The 17826-nt window shown below is 44.6% G+C and overlaps 1 protein-coding gene across 1 annotated transcript in view; it reads left to right on the top strand.

Moving 5' to 3' along the window:
- gpc5a (glypican 5a) overlaps positions 1-17066 on the top strand; it is a 752664-nt gene extending 735598 nt beyond the window's left edge. The window contains 1 exon segment of the mRNA XM_034192522.1: positions 16230-17066. Coding sequence (XP_034048413.1) covers positions 16230-16378 — 149 coding nt within the window. The 3' untranslated portion in view covers positions 16379-17066.
- The last annotated feature ends 760 nt before the right edge of the window (positions 17067-17826 follow it).

Here is a 17826-nt window from a genome sequence, read left to right as displayed (position 1 = left end):
AGCATTCAGCTTTTGTGAAATCTGCAAGGATGAAGTCTGACAAAGAGGCCGCACGGACATACAGATTCACAGGAAGAAAGAAATCTGTTTTTCTGTTATAGCAATGCGTAATTGTCACTGACCCTGTGTTAGAGAAAAGAATCACAGGCTGTATTTGTTCTCCCATTCCGGAGAGCAGAAACGGCCTCAACAGTTGGTCTTATTTTTCAGCTCTGAAGATAAGGCTGGATACAAAGTCTTTTATAGAGTCTGATAGGGTCGGGATTCGCGTAATCCTGCACACAACAGAGTTTATAACCCTTGTGACGACGTGAGGAACCTGGAAGACCCAGAGCTGCTGATCAACTATCAGGGCTCAGCCTCACCTCTCTCCCCTGTGGTGGTGAAACTGGAAAGAGTCCAAGGTGTTGTGCAGTAGCATCAGCATGGATAAAGTGGATGATCTGTATGGTGTTTCCCTCAGGAAGGGACTGTGAAACTCCCTCCAAATCTTGAAGCCTATAAACAGATCTAAACAGTGAGATGGATGCTGACAGCTGCTGCAGTGCAGCTGTCTGAATTGATTTTCTGTGCTGTTTAGTTGAAGTTTCAAAGAGTGAGGCAAGCGGTGGTGTTTGACTTCAAGGTGAGATGATTTAGGCTGTAAAATATACTTTAATTTGAAGATTAAGGGTGCAAAATTTTTGATGAAATGTTTTTTTTCTAAGCTTGTAGGTAAGTCATGCGATTGTTGACACACATTTCTTGTAATTTACTCATAAGTTGAAATATGTCCATTAATTGGCTGCAGTCCTCATGTGAACACACTCTTTCAAATATTAAAACTCTACACACACAGAGTAAATATAAAGTCTTACCTTTTCGTTTCACTCGGATTCATCATCACAGCCTGAGGAACACATATCCATATCAAGCCTCCTGATTTTGGAAAACAATATCAGAAAATACTTTAATTCCTTGTCATTGCTGAAGAAACAAGTCCCTCTATCTTTTTCTGCTCCGTGTGCATGCCTCAGCCAGCGCTTTGCGCCACAGTGCCTCATTCATTAATGCTAACGCATGCATCAGTCGATTCTGTCTGCATGCAATGAAAATAAATCCCATGATCCACAAAGACAAAGATTAAATAAAACAAAATAATAAATATTTTAGTGTTCCACTTGTGAAACAATGGGTTCTGCCTGTGGCGGAAACGCAAACCAAGCCAGACTGAACTGTTCCGACATGTATATAATACTGTGCAGTACTGACCCAAACAACTCAGTGGAAATGGGACTGTCAGTATATGCTGGTTAAACCATCAAGGTGTGACAGCTGCATAATTTATTAGACATACGCCCATGTATGCCAGCGTTTTTAATAGGGTTGGCATACGCAGGCTAAATCATCAAGGTGTGACAGGCTCTTAAGACAATTCTTAGTTTTACAAGCAAAGTACATTCTAGTGTGCATGCAGACACCATGTTGGCTGGAGTGGTTAAATATGAATATGAAATTCAAAAAACCATCAAGACACCTATGACAAGTTATAGGCTTCTGTGGCTGTGATTGAGAAACTGCACAGAGAGCATGTTTTGTCTGTTCCACCAGTCATAGCTTCATGTTGGAGTTGGACAGATAAAGATTTTCAAACAAGAAAACTGAGCAAATCTAGGCTTCAATCTCCCATGTGCCTATACTTGCATCTTGTAGTTGAAATGTCATGTTTTAAGAAAATCCTATTTGCCACTCCATACATTAAGAGAGTCATACAGACAATTTTACAAGTTTTCATCAGGCATTAAGGTAAAACATTTTGAGGCTTTGCAGAAGAGTGGACTCTAAACATTCTTCTTGTTTATATCTGTTGATTTTATTTGCACCTACAAGAATATCTACAGTGTGAACTTGTGAGATGCGGTGGTTGGATTGTGTTTATTGATGCAACACATACTAAACCACTGTGAGGATTCACAGAAAGACAGAGGGTAAGAGTGTTTCATCTGACTGCACAGCATGATGGTAAAGACTAAAAGAGCGTGACTTAAACAGAGAGCATACTGTCGCTAGAATAAATACCGCCTCTGCAAACCCACAGAGGTGGGCAATCAGAATTCTGACTTTTATTCTTAGCTGATCTTTATGACATCATAAAATAAGAATGTAAAAGAAAGAGATTAAAAAAAGATCTTCGTGTTAAGATTGGAAAAAAATAAGGAAAGATTATAAAATTCAGTCAATACTTTACTGATAATATCTCCACAGATGCATCACAAAAACACATTTGAAATATGGAAGTGACTCTCACAATAGCACACTGTCCACAAAAGGGGGTCAGACCACAAAGTAATGACATCCACATTTTATAGTATCAGGCATAGAGAAAAAAAAATGACACATGGGCTTTTAAATGGTCAAGTTCACTAACAATAAAATATCCCATTTCCATAAAATTAGCTATTTAGTATGGAGTTGAAAATTTGACCTTGATCAGCATTGAGTGTTGATCTGTCCTAACAACTTACATACATATTACTTCTTCCAATCTATAGGCCTGATATTCTTGCCAAGTTTGATCGTAATCATATTTGGCATTCTAAAGACATTTTTCAAAGATACAATACATACATGTTAACACAGGTGATTACTAAAGCAATCACACGATTGTGTAGTATTGGTACATCTTAATGAAATTCCATAAAATTAACTATTTACTTATTTTCCTAACGCATATACATGCACACTGTGGCAGCACTCACCACAAGGGATTGTCTTTTTAGGCTGGTGACTCTGATGCCTCATACACCACATGATCCTGAGAGTACCTCTTTATTTAACCACAAAAACAGGCAACAACAGGTGAACATGATTCAGTAAATCACTACTTACAGGAGGTGAATAATAAAACCCACCTCACATGTGGACTTTGACAAACACGCAACCTCTCTACTTTATCACAACAGTTAAACAAGCAATAAACATTCCAAAATACCACAGCAAAACACAATTATTTATAATTATGTACAGTTCCCTTGGGAGCCCTTGCGCTCCAGTTCTTGCATCAGCGTGAACTCCTGCCCTGATTGCAACAGTACAAACACACAAAGTGAACAAGGTTATTACAAGAATCTGTACATCTGGTGGTGTTCCAGAATAGCTGGACTCTTTTCCATTAAACTAGCCATTTTCCTATGATATATATATTAAATGAGGGTAATTCAAAATGTTCTCAGCCACACTTGGAAACAGGAGTATCTGGACGCTCAAGATGTGACCTTCTTCTGTAAAGGAATAATGAAGCTTGAACATTGGAGGACCAAGTGCATAGTGAAAAATTACGCAAGCATATATATATATATGAGAGTCCTTCAGGTGCCTTTTGGCAAACAGGTTTTAATCCAGGGTGGGCTGCTATGTGCCTTTTAATTAGGACTGGCTTTTGTCTGACCACTCTACCATACATGCCTGATTGGTGAATTGCTGCACAGATGGTTGTCCATCTGGAAGGTTCTCCTCTCTCCACAGAGGAATGCTGGAGCTCTGACAGAGTGACCATCGGGTTCTTGATCACGTCCCTGACTCAGGCCCTTCTCCCTCTATCACTCAGTTTGGATGGGTGGCTAGCGCTTGGAAGAGTGCTTGTGGATCCGAACTTCTTCCATTTACATATCAAATCAAATCAAATCAATTTTATTTATATAGCGCCAAATCACAACAAACAGTTGCCCCAAGGCACTTTATATTGTAAGGCAAAGCCATACAATAATTACAGAAAAACCCCAACGGTCAAAACGACCCCCTGTGGGCAAGCACTTGGCGACAGTGGGAAGGAAAAACTCTCTTTTAACAGGAAGAAACCTCCAGCAGAACCAGGCTCAGGGAGGGGCAGTCTTCTGCTGGGACTGGTTGGGGCTGAGGGAGAGAACCAGGAAAAAGACATGCTGTGGAGGGGAGCAGAGATCAATCACTAATGATTAAATGCAGAGTGGTGCATACAGAGCAAAAAGAGAAAGAAACACTCAGTGCATCATGGGAACCCCCCAGCAGTCTAAGTCTATAGCAGCATAACTAAGGGATGGTTCAGGGTCACCCGATCCAGCCCTAACTATAAGCTTTAGCAAAAAGGAAAGTTTTAAGCCTAATCTTAAAAGTAGAGAGGGTGTCTGTCTCCCTGATCCGAATTGGGAGCTGGTTCCAGAGGAGAGGAACCTGAAAGCTGAAGGCTAGGAACTACAAGTAAGCCTGCAGTCTGAGAGCGAAGTGCTCTATTGGGGTGATATGGTACTATGAGGTCCCTAAGATAAGATGGGTACCTGATTATTCAAAACCTTGTAAGTAAGAAGAAGAATTTTAAATTCTATTCTAGAATTAACAGGAAGCCAATGAAGAGAGGCCAATATGGGTGAGATATGCTCTCTCCTTCTAGTCCCTATCAGCACTCTAGCTGCAGCATTTTGAATTAACTGAAGGCTTTTCAGGGAACTTTTAGGACAACCTGATAATAATGAATTACAATAGTCCAGCCTAGAGGAAATAAATGCATGAATTAGTTTTTCAGCATCACTCTGAGACAAGACCTTTCTAATTGCCCCTCCCTGAGCCTGGTTCTGCTGGAGGTTTCTTCCTGTTAAAAGGGAGTTTTTCCTTCCCACTGTCACCAAGTGCTTGCTCACAGGGGGTCGTTTTGACCGTTGGGGTTTTTACGTAATTATTGTATGGCCTTGCCTTACAATATAAAGCGCCTTGGGGCAACTGTTTGTTGTGATTTGGCGCTATATAAATAAAATTGATTTGATTTGATTTAATTTTAGCGATATTGCGCAAATGGAAAATACATATGCGCATTGAATGACATATCCTGATCAAAAATGACTCCAAGATTTCTCACAGTATTACTAGAGGTCAGGGTAATGTCATCCAGAGTAAGGATCTGGTTAGACACCATGTTTCTAAGATTTGTGGGGCCAAGTACAATAACTTCAGTTTTATCTGAGTTTAAAAGCAGGAAATTAGAGGTCATCCATGTCTTTATGTCTGTAAGACAATCCTGCAGTTTAGCTAATTGGTGTGTGTCCTCTGCTTCATGGATAGATAAAGCTGGGTATCATCTGCGTAACGACTAAAATTTAAACAATGCTATCTAATAATACTGCCTAAGGGAAGCATGTATAAAGTGAATAAAATTGGTCCTAGCACAGAATCTTGTGGAACTCCATAATTAACCTTAGTCTGTGAAGAAGATTCCCCATTTACATGAACAAATTGTAATCTATTAGATAAATATGATTCAAACCACCACAGCGCTGTTGTGTGGGCCGCTGAAGAGGAGGTACTGCTGGCCCACCACCACCAGAGGGCGCCCTGCCTGGAGTGCGGGCTCCAGGCACCAGAGGGCGCCGCCGCCCCACAGGAGCTGCCTCGGTAACAGCTGTCACCCATCACCTGAGACAGCTGACGGCAATTATCACTGGGGTATATCAGCAGGACGGCATCTCCACCTCATCGCCGAGATATCGTTCTACCTGGAAGGTAATAATCTCAGCTGACTGCTTGACAGTAACCTTTGTGATTTTTGTGAGTGCTTGCAGACTTTTTTTTTCTCCAACGAGAGGTGGAGGTAGCTTCCCTGCCGTGCAGGTTGCTGGGTGCAAACGCGCCCACGTTTAATTGTGTTCTTGTTCCTCGCCAGCAGTACCAGGTCCGACACGCGGAGGCAGTGGCCACCTGGGAGTTCGGAACTTGGCGGCTCCAGTATTCCCGGGGTCCTGTGGCGGAGGAAACCGTGTGGTTCCGGTTCTACTTTGGAGAGGCGTCTCCTATCTTCGATCCTGCCCACACGACACCTTTGTGAATTGAACTTTGTCCATTGTTGTAATTTGTTGTTTTTGTTGTGCACGTTCGCAACAGTAAAGTGTTGTTATTTGACCTATTCCATTGTCCGTTCATTTGCGCCCCCTGTTGTGGGTCCGTGTTCCTACACTTTCCCAACAGGATATCTCGGCCAGCGTCATGGATCCCGAGGGGCGTCAACCGGCTGTTGAACGGCCAATGGAAGAACAAGGCGCACAGGCGTCCGCAGGAGGGGTAATCGGTGAGTTGCAGCGGATCCTCACCGCTTTCACGACTCGGTTAGACTTGATGGCCGAGCAGAACGCCCTCCTGAACCGCAGGGTGGAGGCTCTCGCCGCGCAGGTGGAAGCGCGCCCTCCGGGCGCCGCTGCGGCTCTCCCTCTCGTAGACCCTGTGCGTGACAGCGACGTTCCACTGGTTGTCCAACGACCCCCCCCCACCGTCCCCTGAAGCATACATAAGCCCCCCAGAGCCGTACGGAGGCTGTGTGGAGACGTGCGCGGATTTCCTTATGCAGTGTTCGCTCGTCTTCGCACAGCGTCCCGTCATGTACGCGACCGACGCTAGCAAAGTAGCTTATGTGATAAATCTGCTTCGTGGTGAGGCACGCGCTTGGGCTACAGCGCTCTGGGAGCAAAGTTCACGGCTCCTTCTGACATATGATGGGTTTGTGAGGGAGCTCAGAACAGTGTTCGATCACCCTAATAGAGGAGAGACCGCTTCAGCCGTGCTGCTGTCAATGAGACAGGGGCGCCGGAGCGCAGCTGTCTATGCAGTCGACTTCCGCATCGCGGCTGCGAGGTCCGGCTGGAATAGCACTGCCCTCCGCGCCGCCTTCGTAAACGGACTGTCATTGGTCCTCAAGGAGCACCTGGTGGCTAAGGACGAACCGCGGGATTTGGATGGGCTTATCGATCTTGTCATATGATTAGACAATCGGTTAAATGAGCGCCGTCGGGAACGAGACGAAGGGCGTGACCAGGCACGCGTCGTCCCTCTCCCTTCCGGTTCCAACCGCGTTCCGCCCTCCCCACGCTCCACGGCCCCTGCGCTCCGTGCGATCACAGCTCCCCCTGCTGACGAAGCTATGGACACGAGTAGGGCAACATTTAGGGCACCGGTCACACAAAGGAGGCTGGCCCGCGGAGCGTGTTTTGTTTGTGGCTCGATTGAGCATCAGGTAAGAGACTGCCCCGAGCGGTTAAACACCAACGCCCACCCCTAGACACTGGGCTAGGGGGGGGCCGAGACGTTCACGTGGGACACACCCACATCGCCACACGACTCCCAGTTACAATCCTTTATGAGGATTTAACCCTGAAGGCCCCAGCACTGGTGGACACGGGCTCAGAAGGGAATTTGCTTGATAGCAAATGGGCCAGGGAGATAGGGTTCCCTCTGGTGGCGCTTACCTCGCCTGTGCAGGTACGGGCACTAGATGGCTCCCTACTCCCTCCAATCACCCACAAGACACCACCAGTAACTCTGGTGGTGTCGGGGAATCACCGGGAGGAGATCGAGTTTTTTGTAACTCCGGCCACCTCCCGTGTGATTTTAGGTTTTCCCTGGATGTTGAAACACAATCCCCGGATCGATTGGCCGTCCGGGGTAGTGGTCCAGTGGAGCGAGACCTGCCATCGGGTATGTTTAGGTTCCTCGGTTCCTCCCGGTTCCCAGGCCAGGGAGGAGGTCAGAGCCCCGCCCAATCTAGGGACGGTGCCGGTGCAGTACCATGACCTTGCGGAGGTGTTCAGCAAGGATCTAGCACTCACCCTTCCCCCGCACCGCCCGTATGATTGTGCCATTGATTTGGTTCCAGGCGTTGAGTTCCCGTCCAGCAGGCTGTACAACCTCTCACGACCTGAACGCGAATCAATGGAGACCTACATCCGGGACTCTTTGGCTGCCGGGTTGATCCGGAATTCCACCTCCCCGATGGGTGCGGGTTTCTTTTTTGTGGGGAAAAAGGATGGCGGATTACGTCCATGCATTGATTACAGGGGGCTGAACGAAATCACGGTTCGTAACCGATACCCCTTACCCTTGTTGGATTCGGTGTTCACGCCCCTGCATGGAGCCAAGATATTCACCAAGCTTGATCTTAGGAATGCGTATCACCTGGTTCGGATCTGGAAGGGAGACGAGTGGAAGACGGCATTTAACACCCCGTTAGGTCATTTTGAGTACCTGGTCATGCCGTTCGGTCTTACAAATGCTCCCGCGACGTTCCAAGCATTGGTTAATGATGTCTTGCGGGACTTCCTGCACCGATTCGTCTTCGTATATTTAGACGACATACTCATCTTTTCTCCGGATCCTGAGACCCATGTCCGACATGTACGTCAGGTCCTGCAGCGGTTATTGGAGAACCGGCTGTTTGTTAAGGGCGAGAAGTGTGAGTTTCACCGCACCTCTTTGTCCTTCCTGGGGTTCATCATCTCCCCCAACTCCGTCGCTCCTGATCCGGCCAAGGTTGCAGCGGTGAGAGACTGGCCCCAACCCACAAGCCGTAGGAAGCTGCAACAGTTCCTCGGCTTTGCGAATTTCTACAGGAGGTTCATTAAGGGCTACAGCCAGGTTGCTAGCCCCCTGACAGCCCTGACCTCACCAAAAGTCCCCTTCACCTGGTCGGATCGTTGCGATGCCGCGTTCAAGGAGTTGAAACGGCGCTTCTTGTCTGCACCCGTTCTGGTGCAGCCCGATCCTAGTCGCCAGTTAGTGGTTGAAGTGGATGCCTCGGACTCAGGGATAGGAGCTGTGCTGTCCCAGAGTGGGAAGACCGATAAGGTCCTTCATCCGTGTGCCTATTTTTCCCGCAGGTTGACCCCGGCTGAACGGAACTATGACGTCGGCAACCGAGAACTCCTTGCGGTGAAAGAGGCTCTTGAAGAGTGGAGACACCTGTTGGAGGGAACGTCCGTGCCATTCACGGTTTTCACTGACCACCGGAACCTGGAATATATCAGGACCGCCAAGCGGCTGAATCCCAGGCAAGCCCGCTGGTCACTGTTCTTCGGCCGTTTTGACTTCCGCATCACCTACCGGCCCGGGACCAAGAACCAGAAGTCGGATGCCTTGTCCCGGGTACACGAAGACGAGGTCAAAGCGGAGTTGTCGGATCCACCGGAACCCATCATCCCGGAGTCCACTATCGTGGCCACCCTCACCTGGGACGTAGAGAGAACCGTCCGGGAGGCCCTGGCACGAAGCCCGGACCCCGGGACTGGACCACAGAACAGACTTTACGTCCCACCAGAGGCAAGGGCTGCAGTCCTGGACTTCTGTCACGGCTCTAAGCTCTCCTGTCACCCAGGGGTGCGAAGAACCGTGGCAGTTGTCCGGCAGCGCTTCTGGTGGGCGTCCCTGGAGGCCGACATCCGGGACTATATCCAGCCCTGTACCACCTGTGCCAGGGGCAAGGCTGACCATCGCAAGGCTCCGGGACTGCTACAGCCGCTGCCCGTGCCTCATCGCCCCTGGTCCCACATCGGCCTGGATTTTGTCACGGGCCTCCCGCCGTCCCAGGGAAACACCATGATCCTCACGATAGTGGACCGATTCTCCAAGGCGGCCCACTTCGTGGCCCTCCCGAAGCTCCCTACGGCCCAGGAGACAGCGGACCTCCTGGTCCACCACGTCGTCCGCCTGCATGGGATACCGTCAGACATCGTCTCCGATCGCGGTCCCCAGTTCTCCTCGCATGTCTGGAGGAGCTTTTGCCGGGAACTGGGGGCCACGGTCAGTCTCTCGTCCGGGTATCACCCCCAGACCAACGGGCAAGCAGAGCGGGCCAATCAAGAAATGGAGCAAACACTGCGTTGTGTGACAGCCGCGCACCCGGCGGCCTGGAGTACTCATCTGGCCTGGATCGAGTACGCCCACAACAGCCAAGTGTCATCAGCCACCGGCCTCTCCCCCTTTGAGGTGTGTTTGGGGTATCAGCCCCGTTGTTCCCGGTGGTTGAGGGGGAGGTCGGTGTGCCCTCGGTCCAGGCCCACCTGCGGAAGTGCCGTCGGGTGTGGCGCGCCGCCCGTTCTGCTTTGTTGAAGGCCCGGATGAGGGCGAAGACCCATGCAGACCGGCGGCGGACCCCGGCCCCTACGTATCGCCCCGGGCAGGAAGTGTGGTTGTCCACAAAGGACATCCCACTACAAGTGGCCTCCCCTAAACTACAGGACAGGTACATAGGACCGTTTAAAATCCTCAAGGTCATCAATCCCGCCGCAGTGAGGCTTCAGCTTCCAGCCTCACTGCGGATCCATCCTGTGTTTCATGTGTCGAAGCTCAAGCCCCATCACACCTCGCCCCTCTGATGACCCGGTCCGGCACCACCTCCTGCCCGGATCATCGATGGCGAGCCGGCTTGGACAGTGCGCCGGTTGTTGGACGTCCGTCGGATGGGCCGGGGCTTTCAATATCTGGTGGACTGGGAGGGGTATGGTCCCGAAGAACGCTCCTGGGTGAAGAAGAGCTTCATCCTGGACCCGGCCCTCCTGGCCGACTTCTACCGTCGCCACCCGGACAAGCCCGGTCGGGCGCCAGGAGGCGCCCGTTGAGGGGGGGTCCTGTTGTGTGGGCCGCTGAAGAGGAGGTACTGCTGGCCCACCACCACCAGAGGGCGCCCTGCCTGGAGTGCGGGCTCCAGGCACCAGAGGGCGCTGCCGCCCCACAGGAGCTGCCTCGGTAACAGCTGTCACCCATCACCTGAGACAGCTGACGGCAATTATCACTGGGGTATATCAGCAGGACGGCATCTCCACCTCATCGCCGAGATATCGTTCTACCTGGAAGGTAATAATCTCAGCTGACTGCTTGACAGTAACCTTTGTGATTTTTGTGAGTGCTTGCAGACTTTTTTTTTCTCCAACGAGAGGTGGAGGTAGCTTCCCTGCCGTGCAGGTTGCTGGGTGCAAACGCGCCCACGTTTAATTGTGTTCTTGTTCCTCGCCAGCAGTACCAGGTCCGACACGCGGAGGCAGTGGCCACCTGGGAGTTCGGAACTCGGCGGCTCCAGTATTCCCGGGGTCCTGTGGCGGAGGAAACCGTGTGGTTCCGGTTCTACTTTGGAGAGGCGTCTCCTATCTTCGAGCCTGCCCACACGACACCTTTGTGAATTGAACTTTGTCCATTGTTGTAATTTGTTGTTTTTGTTGTGCACGTTCGCAACAGTAAAGTGTTGTTATTTGACCTATTCCATTGTCCGTTCATTTGCGCCCCCTGTTGTGGGTCCGTGTTCCTACACTTTCCCAACAAGCGCAGTGCCCTTAATACCTATGGCATGCTCTAATCTCTGTAATACAATTTTACATATGATGGAGGCCACTGTGCTCATTGAGACCTTCAAAGCAGCATAATTTTATGTGCGCTTCCCCAGATTTGTGCCTCAAGACAATCCTGTCTTGGAGGTCTACAGACAATTCCTTTGACTTCCTGATTGGTTTGTGCTCTGACATGCACTGTCAACTGTGGGACCTTATATGTAGACAGGTGTGTGCCTTTCCAAATCATGTCCAATCAGCTGAATTAACCCCAGGTGGACTCCAGTTAATCTGTAGAAACATCTCAAGGATGATCAGTGGAAACATAATGCACCTGAGCTCAATTTTGAGCTTCATGGCAAAGGCTGGGAATAATTATGTACATGTGATTCCTTATTTCATTACGTCCGTCCAGGGTATAATAAAATCATTGGCATTTATTTATTTATTTGTTTGTCTGTCTGTCTGTTAGCAGGATTACGACAAAGCTACTACATGGATTTTGACAAACGTTTCACCACAGATAGATAATAGGCCATAGAAGACTCCATAACATTTTGGAGATGATCCGGTTCCAGATTCTGAATCAAGATTTCGTTTTGTGTAGGCTTTGAAGGATTACATCAAATCTACTTCACAGATTCTCACCAAATTTGTACCACAGATGGGTTGAAATTTTATTATGGTGCCAAATGGTGGCCACCTACCCCTCAAAATGAATTGTGAATTAGCTTTATGGAAATACCTTAATTTTGTAGCCAAGACAGTTAACTGGCAAAAGCAGTGAAAACATAATGGAATTTCATTTTTCATAAAAACGTGGTAAATTATTGAACATATTTGTAAAATATACTGGTCTACGGACGTAACGTCACACACAACAGAACAAGACTGGTTTATGTGGAGACATGATGAAGAATAAGTATGCATCAATATTGAAGTAAGTAAATAGCATATAGAAAACCTTCTGTCACCTTGACACTGAATTGATGCATTAGGACTTTGTTGTAAATCATTTGATCCACAACATTGGATTTTCATTGGAAAATATAGAGAAGAAGTGCAGAATAGTAAAAAACACCACAACACAGGATAGATAAAACATGAGATGGAGTGATAAAGTAATATAGCAGCCGTAAAGGTTGTTTACTAATATTAGTAATCAATTATAGGTTAGGAGACTGTGAGCACCGAGGTACTGATTGGTCTACGGATTTGACGTACAATAATTAGTGAGTTTAGTGGAAAATTGAAAACCACCACCAAGCATGCTTAGACTGAAAGTCATAAATACCATTGTGTTCAGCACTGTTGTTGACACTGACAACAACCAGTTTTAGAACAAAATCATCAAGATCATCAGGAAATGGTGGTCTACGGATGTGACAAAACCATTATGGAATTCGCATATATGGTAGTCATAATGCAGCCACTGAGAAATGTATCGAAATTGAGGTAAAAATTCTGTTATATCTGTAAACAATAAATATCCTGCGAAAAACAGACGACATTAGTAAAAACAAACATTTGGAGCTTGAAACAGCAGTTTCAAAATGATATGTTTTCTCAGCCATTGAACTGTGACATATATGATTGACTTGTGCACATGAATATACTAATGAAGAAATTATTGCCAGACATATAAATAAAAAAATTACAAAAAGTGTTTCGGAATCTTTAACAACAGACATATTTTAGTGACAGTTGTGTGTATTAAATGTGATGTGGCCAATTGTGACATGCGATTTTGGGTGATTTTCCCTAAATTAGACTTTCCAGTTGTCTTGATTTATGAAACTGTGCTAGGTATCCAAAGTACATTAGTACGGTATAGGTACCCGGACTTGTACCCAACAGAAAATCAACTTAATACTGATCAGCAGAACATTTTATGCTTTCAGCACAGATTAGTGCATGGAAAACTCCACTGAATTTTGGAGGTGATCCACATCCAGATTCTGGCTCAGGATTCAACTTTATAGGCTTTGAAGGATTACATCAAAACTGTTTCACGGATTCTCACCAAATTTGCACCACAGATAGATATTAGGGCATGGAAGACTGCACTGAATTTTGGAGGTGATCCGGATCCAGATTCTGGTTCAGGATGTCACTGAGCAAGAATGCGTTTAAGGATTACATCAAAACTACGGCATAGATTTAGATCGGGATCAAGATCCTGATTTTGGATAATTTCTTTCGATTTTAAGGATCATCTCAAATCTGCTTGATGGATCTTGGCAAAATTTAAATCACTTGTGGCTACTGTACAAAGGAACGCTCTGTTAGTGTTGGATGTTGGAAGTGTTCTGGATCAATATGCAGGTTCTGCCGCAAAAACGTATGACATCACAATGTAAAACCAAGATCAGGAAGACACTGTTTTGTTTCAGCTTGTGAATTAAATATCATATTGCCACATCTTGATCAGTCAAACCATTCTGGATCAGTATGCAATTATTGTATTGTGGAATCCGAATCGAGGTAAAGTCTGTGTCACAATATGAATCATATATCTTTTGAGTCCTTTGTCAACCCTTGGTGGACATCAGAAATCTCACATTGCTCTTATTTTTAATACATTTGCAAAAATCTCAAAAGAATGTTTTTCACATAGTCATTATGGGTTATTGTGTGTAGAATTTTGAAGGGAAAAAAGAATTTCATCCATTTTGAAATAAGGCTGTAACAAAAAAAAATGTGGAAAAAGGGAAACTGTGAATACTTTCTAGATGCACTAATATATATATATATATATATATATACACACACAGTGGTGGGCACACTTCCGATAATCCGATAACAGTTAATTATCAAAGATAATGTTTTCATTATCGGATTATCTTTTTAGATAAATTTAAAAACCATCATCAGACTAATTATCTTCCGATGAATTACCGTCCGATAATCTTTAGACTGATAACGTACTAAACTAAGCTGAACAGTGAAAAACATTTTCAAAAATGTTAAAGCTGTTGAGACCTACCTGTTAAAAGTTTCCTAATAGACATGTTGTTCTACCCTCTGCAAACAGAAACCACTCTATCGTCTGTAAGCAAAGGAGAACTGATGACCAAAAAAAAAAGTCATTTCCTTTAATATCATACTAATATAATCGCAATGTCACCAAGTCATCCAGAGGCATACATGTTTAACTTATGGTTCAAATTTTAACCACTCATTTTAGACAAGTTATTTAAAATGATTGTCATGTCTGAAGTTTCTAAAGTGAAAATATCAGATATATGTTTTCGTTTTAAAGTAATGTGCTAATTTGTAAGGTTTTGTGAGCACATGCTGTGCCAGGCAGCAATGCATTATGGGTAGCATAAGGTAATCTCAGACGTTCACGACAGGACAAATGCATTTCAGACACTCTGTTCAGGGTCCACAGATAACAGCATTAAACTCTAGTGCCTAAAACTCATGTGAATATATTCTCTGGGTTTATAGACGTTAGTGTATTTGCATTTGTTAAATTCCACGCATCTTAAATGTAGCAGACACGGATTGTCTGGAATTTTGTTTGACATTTTTTCAAGGCCGCTACTGCCATCTACTGGCCAGGAGTGTTCATGGCAGTATTAAACATCTGGGTACATGGCTGCTGTCAAAGTGTTGGTATTGTCCAGGCGCTTTTTGTGTGCATATATTTGTTAACTTTGTATTCTAAAACTACGGTTAGAAGTAATTCCGACTCCTTATCGGTCCACACGAATGAGGTTGGTGCCATGTTTTTAGTTTTTGTGGAAGTGACGGCAAGAGAATAAGGCTTCTGATTGGATAGAATTTTAATCAGTACCGCCACCCAAAGGTTTGGCAGACTAATTACAACACATTTATACGGTTCGATGTGGATGGATTTTTTTTTAAACGACGTAGTGTGGATGAAGTTTTTTCCCCAAACTGAAAGGGTAAGATATTCGGTTTTATAAATACCCGACAACGTGTGTACATGGCCTTATGTCTGTGAAAGGCACTATATAAATAAATTTACTTACTTACTACTAATATTGAGTGCACGTTTTACAACATCATAAAAGTTTTAAAACATGCAATTGCGATGACACTTCCAGGGCTCCATAAAAATGCCTGTTTTTACAAATAAAAATGGAATATTTTACAAAAGCACATTTATCTTTAAACCAACACACGACACATGTCACATTAACGTGTTGGTTTACGTAATGGATTACTGAACCAATCACTGTTTAGCACTTTTACCCAGAATGCTTTGCGGTCTGTGTTTGTTACAAAACCTCAGAATTAGTGCCTTATTCAACATTAAAAGATATATGTTATATTTTGACTTTGTACAAATGACAGAATTGACAGTAATGGAGTTATTCTATGAGTATTTTCAAAAAACCATAAGTTAGTATGACTTTATTTTTCAAGACCTCCGCCTGACCGGAGTGTTAAAATTGATAGGGAGCTGGCCTTATGATTGCTTTCAGTGTACTTCTGTTGTGGGAGCATTGTTGTAAACAAGAGCTTCCAGCAGGGGCAGAATGCTGAAAGAAAAATGATTATAATTAGTAAAGAGTTGATTTTGTGGGTGCTCAGGATTTGTCTGTGCTGTTTCCTGCAGGAGGCAGCATGGTCAGACATTCTTGGTTATTCTTTAGGTTTTTTACCGCTTTTGATGCTTTCAAAAGCGATCATGTTAAAAATCAATTTCAGCTCTTTAGTAACTGCAAATGTCCCATAGACAACACCGGAATTTATCGGTTATCGATTATCTGTAACTTCCAATACATTTTTGGGTGGTTTATCCATTTATCTTTATCAAAGATAACTTTTCAGTTATCTTATTATCTGTTATCGGGTTATCTGTGCCCACCACTATATATATATATATATATATATATATATATAATTTGGTCAAAATCATAATCACTGTTTTTAAGATATAGTGCTGACACACATCCACACAACATAGTTATATACAGACTATGGTAATCACAAGAATAGATATCTTTAATGCCTTTAAGAATACACTTGTTCTGATTCAGCTGAATTTATTTCATTTGTATAGCGCCAAATTGCAACAATGCTGCACACTTCACACGCGTAAGGTCTAACCTTACCACCTTACCTTAATAATTTTGTTTGAACCATTTGTCTCTGCTCTCTCCTCAGTGAACCCAAGTGTTGCCAGAGATCACAGACATCATCACTACCCTTATGCAGATGATTCTGAACTGGAGGTCAGATCCGGGAGCCACAGGCCGACAGGAGCTCTGCTAATATTAATGATGAATTACTTACACATACTGCTGGCTTCATAACTTATTTTTTTTCAATATCGTTCCGTCAAGACTCAATTTAACCAGATCTGCGCAGAAACCAAGAGTGAAACTCGTTTACCAATTAATGAAACATCCAGCCAACAAACTCCAAGATGTTGTGAACTGTAATTCCACATAGTCCAGGACCCAAACATGAACTCTAACAACTGTGTGGAAGCACACCTGCATCTTCATGGACTGACAAACCAAACCTTTCTAAGAGAGATTATGTATCAGCTTTGATAACAGTTTTCAAATCATTAAGTGCCATTTATTTCTGTGAATGATTTATTTTAAATAGAATACATTACACAATGTACAAATCACTATACAGTATATGTTGTAAGATTTTGTTGTAAATTAAATTATATTTCAGCACATATATACGTAAATGATTTGTACATAAGTAAGATTCACCATATTACAATTTAATGTGCTACAAAGGTATTTTGTGTCTTTTGTAAAATGAGGTTTTATCACTGATATTTTATTTGGAATATGATTGACCGAGGCCTCTACAGTTTTTGCCTTTGCAATTAGTGATACAATGGCTTTGTGGTTATCACTGGTGCCTCACAGCAAGAAGGCCGTGAGATCGCTTCCCATCCTTTCTGTGTGGTTTGTATGCTCTCCCCGTGTCTGTGTAGGTTTCCTCCAGGCACTCCGGTTTCCTCCCACAATCAAAAAAACATGCATGTAAGGCAGCATCTCTACATCTGGAGTTGGTCCTCAGGTGCCGGACTGTGGCTGCCCACTCCTCCTAGAGGTTGGATTGTGTGTAACTGTAATTAGGATGGGTTAAATGCAGAAGACAACTTTTGTTGTATGTGTGTATATTTGTACAATGACAATAAAGGCTCTTCTTCTTGTTTCGTGTACTTTTTTATCGTGTATAGTTTTGAAATTGCTGTCTGAATTAAAACAGCTTGTTACTCCAATGTCATCCCAAGAGTACATACAAAGTATCTGTAATGCATGGGGAGAAATCTTCACTAAATCAAAGAAATCATGAATTAAAGGCAACAAATTCAATGAGAGCTGAACGTAGAAGCTTAGTGACGCTACTACAGGCTCAAGGACAGCGGCAGAGTCGTCGCAAGCATTCCAAATATCAGGTTTTTCTTGTGTAAGCAGCTTTATGTCTCAAAATAAAACCTGCGTAGCAATGTAATTCCCATTATGAAGTCAATAATCAACAGTCACTGGTATTGATTTCAGTCTTTTCATCGACTGAGTGATGAAATAATAATTGTTGGCGGTATGGTGAAAGATGGTGAAGAAATATAGTGCAAGTGTCCCGTTGGCATAATGAACATGGGAGTAACCTGACCTGTTTCTGCTGATGTTGTGTTGAGGGCCTGTTGTTACGCTGCCATGATCAGATCTACTGTGGTGTCCTTCAGACCAGTCATTTGCAGCTACTGCTGTCAACGTCAGCCATTTCTTGC

This window comes from Thalassophryne amazonica, chromosome 2 (assembly GCF_902500255.1).
Source record: "Thalassophryne amazonica chromosome 2, fThaAma1.1, whole genome shotgun sequence".
Classification (NCBI taxonomy): domain Eukaryota; kingdom Metazoa; phylum Chordata; class Actinopteri; order Batrachoidiformes; family Batrachoididae; genus Thalassophryne; species Thalassophryne amazonica.
This window is presented reverse-complemented; position numbering and strand designations above follow the sequence as displayed.